A 6,170-nucleotide genomic window follows, 5' to 3' on the forward strand; every position below is an offset into this window, starting at 1 on the left:
CTGTATTTAAAATATTTTCACCGCTTTACCTTGCCATCAGACAACTTTCTGAACTGCCGTTATATAAGCCAAATATTGCGTTCTTTTGCTCAACCAAACAATATTGGAAAAATCAGTAATTTTGCCTCCAAGAACACAGGAGGTGCTCGTCCACCTCTGCCTTGATTGGTTTCTTTGTGTTATTATGTGACTTTGGTGTTTTCAAAGATTAGTTCGGATTTAACAAAGTCACACAATAACACAAACAAACTCACAAAGTGAGGCAGTGGTAGATCAGCAGCTCCGGTGTTGTGTGGGGTAAAATGACTGATTTCAACAATGTAGTTTGGTTGGTTTGGAGAGAGCGATACTTTGCTTATATAATGGCAGTTTCCTGTCAGAAAACACTGTCTTAAGGCAGCAAACTTAAAGCTTGAATATAGTGTACACTTAAACTGATATTAGGCAGCTAAAAAACATTTTGCAGTACTATATTACTTAGCCTCCTACATGGTACTCCTGCTGCTTCTCCAAACTGGGAATGTGTCGAATACACTGACTACGTGTAGATGATTCAGTTCCAGTTGTGCGTCTAATAGTTTCAATATATTCGTCAGTTTTTATATCAGGAGGATTTCTTAAGATCAGTAACAATTTAGCACTTTGGTCGGGGTGCTAGCTCAGCTTTTTAGGTGCTACTAACATTATTTTAACCAAATATCTGTCACTTTGCATTGTACTTTCTTCAATGAGATTACAGAAATGAAGTGCAATCCATGGGAACCTAATATCCCAGTGTGTCCCAGTGTAACATTTTCCAAAACATGTCAGTGATCTTCATTAAATGTTCCACACTTTCCCCAACATTATATAACTGCTTATTTTTCACCTTCGGTGTGGTGTGTGTGGTGCAGGGAAAGATGACTGTGATGTGTCAGATATCTCACTGTTAGAGCCTCTTTCCTACGATCTGTCCTCTGGTTTTCTTCCACAGGGGATCAACTGGTTCCACTGGAGGGGCCACGAACACTCGATTGAGTTTGCAGAGATGAAGATCAGGCCGGCCAACTTCAGAAACTTTGAGAGCAGAAAAAAACGATCATAGACTCGTGAACCCTTCCTCATCTCCACCTCATCTCCACCCCACCTCCCCCGAGCCATGCCCCCCTCCCCCCCCCATCCTCAAATCATTCTCTAAAACACACACAAAGACAATCACACTGAATCTCATTCAGTTCTGGCTGTGAGAAAAGAAAGTTACATTACACCAAAGAATTGAACAATTAATTAATTAATGAGTGTGAATGAACACACAGTACAAGTGTTAGTGGGACCAAACATCTGTAATCACATGAGAATAAATTGTGTAAATGGATCCACTGAATCAGTAACATGTCAAAGGCACATAGTCAGAAGGCATCACATCCCCTTAAGTGGTGTAATTTAACATGGATTTACTTCAATTCCTTCATCTTAAACTGAGTTATTGACGAGGATAAATGATATTAAATGATATAATGAACTCTATGAAATGTCGTATGTATTATTTACTGTACAACCAAGAGACCAATCACATTTGGAGGCCACTGATACCATTGAATTCATATTTAAATGTTGCTTTACTTACTTTGATAGAGAGAAAATCTGATGCTCTGCAACCTTCAGTACGAATAAAAATATTAGTTTGATAAACGTGTGTCTGAGCTCTTTTTGTAAGTAGACATTTTCACCCAAAAATGTTTTTCTTCTTGGTCCTACAGTCGGATGTTTGAGCGAAAAACAGATTTTAAAAGCAAAAGCATGATTTTTGATATTATAACTGATTTTAAGGTCAATTCTGGTCCAGTTTGCAACAAGTGTGATGTAGAAACTTGAAGTTGCCTGTGCACGAACACTGAGGATGGACTTTCCAGTGATGAAGGAGTTATTTCGTGTCTGGCAGGAAAACTTTGGACATAAACAAAGTTTGCATAATCATTTTTATTTTTAGTGAGGTAGTCTGACTTTTTATGGATTTCAATGTGGAAATCTTACTTTATTTGCAGAAAAAAAAAATCATATCAGTCACATTTTTCCAAGAAGACAATTTGTCTAAATACATGTCTACCTCTTCACCAGCAGATGGCAGTGTTTACTCTCTGTGCAATACAGGTTGAGGACGTGATGGACTGTAGGTGGTTGTCTGCTGTATTTAGGAGTCTATTTTACAACAAACTTAAAATAAATATCAAATACATTTAATGTCAGTTTTAGCAAAAATGTAAAGTGCCAAAACTATTTTTAATTATTTAATCCATTCATCAATATTTTGCTGTTTCTATTGATCCAGGTCATGTTTATTGATCAGCTTCAGTAGGAATTATTGTTAGATACAGACAAGAACATGAATTTATTGACATTTAAGACTTATGTCTTAAAGTGTCGTATGTCTTCCAGAAACATCTTGCAAGCATCAAATTCAGAATTAGTGTATATTTGCAAAATGTGTCACTGTACTGCATTCAGTTGAATATAGGTTAAAAAGGTTTCTGCAAATCATTGTATTCTGTTTGTATTTACATTTAGCACAACGTCAGAAAACCTTTGGAATTGGGGTTGTATAAACCTGCTAACCTCACTGGCTTGCATGCAGTCTAATATTTCTGTATCAGGATCCCTTCATGGTTCCAAAGTTTAAGTTAAAATCGGCGTTATCTTTCTTTTGCAACTGGAGCCCTTTGGAGCCTTTTGTGCAAACCAAACAAAATCAATACCTCTCTACGATTGTCATCAAATCCATCTCTTAGTAAACTGCTTTAGATCTGAAGGGAAGCTCATTTTGTTGCTGTTCGCTGGCTCTCTTACGCTCATCACCTAAAACAAGGCCAGACTCTGTTTGAAGACCAGCCAACTTCTTAGAATCACAAGGGCCTTAAATGAGGAATAGTTCTGATGAAATACGACAGATCTACGTGTCCTACTTTGTGTTGCACTTGGCTTACAAGCAAGTATTTCAGTCTTTCAACATCAGGCAGGTGACCTAGTGATCAGACCCTACCTCGTGTCCACGGGGTTGATCTTTCATCTTGATCTGTGGCCACCTCAGTGTCGTCTCCGCTCCGTGACGGGGGGCCCAAACAGTTTGAGGGGAGGCTCACTAAAAGGAAGTCAAAAATATTACATTACTTATTTCATTAGTTCTCAAAAGATCACATAGAATACCCTAAATGTGTGTGATTTAGTTAAAGTGATAGCTCAGATAGGTCATATTGGGGAATGGACCATTCCTAAGTTCCACCCCTTTTTGCCTTGTGCTCGACCAGTTCCATTTAGCTAGCTAATCTACATCAATCATTAGATAACTAGCTATCTAGTCTGCTGTAATTATGCATCCTTGAGTTCCATCTAAAGGCAGTGTACACCAATTGTTAACTAGCTAGCTAATCTACATCAGTCATTATTTAGGTACAGACATTTCGTGGCAAATGTTAGCAAAAATCTTGCTAATCAGCTCACTAATCTGTACCAATCATTAGTGAGCTACTTAGCTAATTTTATGCTGCCTCCAAATGGGATCGTGTTCACAACAAGAGTCCATATGAGAACTAGAAATTGTATATGACTTCCTATGTCATAATTACAAGTTCTCAGGTTCCATGTGATGGCAGCATACATTAATTGTTAGCTAACTAGCTAGATAATCTACATAAATCATTAGCCAGATAGATACATTTGAAAGCAAAAATTAGGAAAAATCACGTTAAGCATTACATTACCTAACTAGCTCGCTCATCTACATCAATCGTTAGCTAGCTATTTAGCTTGCATTTGCTAACATTAGCTCACTTAAGATGTGGCTATGCGTGTCTTTTTCACAGGTCCCCCAGCAACATCTTTTAACCATCCTCAACATTTGTTTGTCTATTCAACATTAATGAGCCTAGTACAGCACATTTGAGCACAGGAAAGGAGAAAGTTTAGTTACAACTTAGGGTGGGTCCATTTTTCTGTATTTCCCCAGAGTCAAAAACTAATAAATGCATTTGGACAGACCTTTGTTATGTATCTGATGCAGTCAGACATTGTGTAAAACAACAATGAAGTCTATATTGGTTCAGTTGTAGAGTGGCTATGGGATAAAATAACAATCATGATCCCAAAAGCATCCAGGAATTGAGTGAAGAAGTTAAGTAAGTAAACTTGAAAAAAAACCCTGTCCTAGAGAGCAGTCAGACTACAACTCAATGTTTGGACCCATCATGATCACAACAGTAGTTTCTGAGAATTCATGCTTCAACCCGTAGGTGTTCAGAGAAGCCTGATACCTCAGGATGCTGAAGCTTTATGGGATGTTGGAACATTTTGTTTGACTACAACAATGAGGAATGCAAAGAGGAATGAGGAGATACCAGACGTCTGCTGGCACACAGCTGGGAGTTTTCCACTTAGAAATAACTGTTGACCTGGATTTCTACCTATGCATAATGCTCAGATCAGATTTCATTTCGAGACGTTTCTAAATAAGGACTTCGAGATCTCGAGTCAAATGTCCTTTTGATACGGCTCCAAAGAGTACCACTGATACGAGTACTCAAGTAAGATCTATCCAGCGGTCTTACCCGTCAATGTTAGGAGGAGATTATACCGTTATCTGGCACTTGTGTTTGTCAAAATCAGGACCATATTTCCCATGACCCTGATTACTTCCTGTTGTCAGGAGGACAGATAAGAGACGATAACAGTCCTTGTTACGAGATGATAATGTTCTCTGAGAGGTTAACTTGGTGAAACAGCCAAACTGCAATAGTTTTAGTTCAGTTCATGCAAAGTAAAGATGGTTACTGTTTGGTGCATAAAAGGAAGATCTCTTTTTGCCCTAAATCCAGCAGATTTTCTGGAAAGGTAACCAAGAAAATTGCTTGATTTTAGGTAGTGGTGTGGCTCAAGGAATGGAAATGTCTACCTGTTCATGCAGCATTTTTGCTGACAGGTACTATACGAAGGAAGTGAGCCTCTTGGAGCTCTTTAGAAAACTCTTCATCATGCTAACTGTTAGCATACTCATGTTAGCCATGACAACGACATGTTGATGACTTAACAGACAAATCAGTGTTGAATTCAGACACATGGTGAATTGTTTGTTTTTATATTGTGTGAGGTAATAATTGGTGGGATAGAACATGATAAATGTCAACGGAAGCACTGAAAATAAAAAAAATATTTTAAATGTGGTGAAAAATGGGAAAATTTCGAGGTGAATGTTGAAAATCAGGACATTTCAGTGTTTTATATCTGTCAGGACTTGGACGAATGGTCACCCTAGTAGGCACTAATTTGCAAAAGGTGCATGTTAAGTAGCTAAGCAGCTGTGAGACGGCTTAATTAATCCTCAACACTCCAAAATAGGTTGTTTTATTTAGCCAATCTATTGTATGTAATCTTGCTATACAGCCTTATGTTGTATAATAATACATACATTTACCTTGTACCTTGAACATGGGAAGCATAACCTGCAAAATACCAGCATGTTTGCATTGTCTTTGTGAGCATGTTAGCATGTTGACATTAGCATTCAGCTCAAGTCTTAAGTGCAGCCTAGCTAAAATGATACTGCATGTCAGGTGACGTTGTGTTGTCCTGTGCTCATGTTGTGTCACTGTCTAAGTGCTGACCATGACTGTAGTGGTTACATAAATGACACTATACACACACTAGTAGATCTGACACACGTGCTCAATTTGAGGAAATACTAAGAAACGATGACTGGTGATGGTTTTTAAGCTGTTTCTTAGTTGTAAGTTTGCTAAATTTAGTTGTTTTCATGCTAGTGTTAGCATGTAGCTCAAAGCACCACCATGCCTACAGCAAATTACAGCCTCACAGAACTGCTAGCATGTCTGTAGACTCTTGTTTACATTTAATTTAACCACACTAGAGAATATAGAACATGTCCAAATTGCAGTATGGCTACAATATATACTTCCTACAGGGTAATATACATGCATCCCAGGTGCAGCTGCAGTTCAACAGAGACCAGCCTCAATACATGTGAACCAAAATTAGCCAACAGTTCTGAGAAGTGCTGCTACACATTGTGATACTCCCAGTGTTTGTACAGTGTTATATCATTGTTTGCTCAAAGACCTGCCTCACATTTACACAGGCGAGCCAGCTCGCTCCTGCTGAGGCAACGACCTGAAGTCTCCCTTTTC

The 6,170-nt window shown here is 38.4% G+C and overlaps 1 protein-coding gene across 7 annotated transcripts in view; it reads left to right on the forward strand.

The window, feature by feature from the left end:
• The window catches only part of tnca (tenascin Ca), a 44,032-nt gene extending 42,877 nt beyond the window's left edge, over nt 1-1,155 (forward strand). For all 7 annotated transcript variants that reach the window (XM_084746718.1, XM_084746719.1, XM_084746720.1 and 4 more), the window contains one exon: nt 974-1,155. In XM_084746718.1, coding sequence (XP_084602844.1) covers nt 974-1,084 — 111 coding nt within the window. In that variant the 3' untranslated portion in view covers nt 1,085-1,155. The remainder of the gene's footprint in view (nt 1-973) is intronic.
• The last annotated feature ends 5,015 nt before the right edge of the window (nt 1,156-6,170 follow it).

This window comes from Lutjanus erythropterus, chromosome 20, assembly GCF_056507025.1.
Source record: "Lutjanus erythropterus isolate fLutEry1 chromosome 20, fLutEry1.hap2, whole genome shotgun sequence".
NCBI lineage: Eukaryota > Metazoa > Chordata > Actinopteri > Lutjaniformes > Lutjanidae > Lutjanus > Lutjanus erythropterus.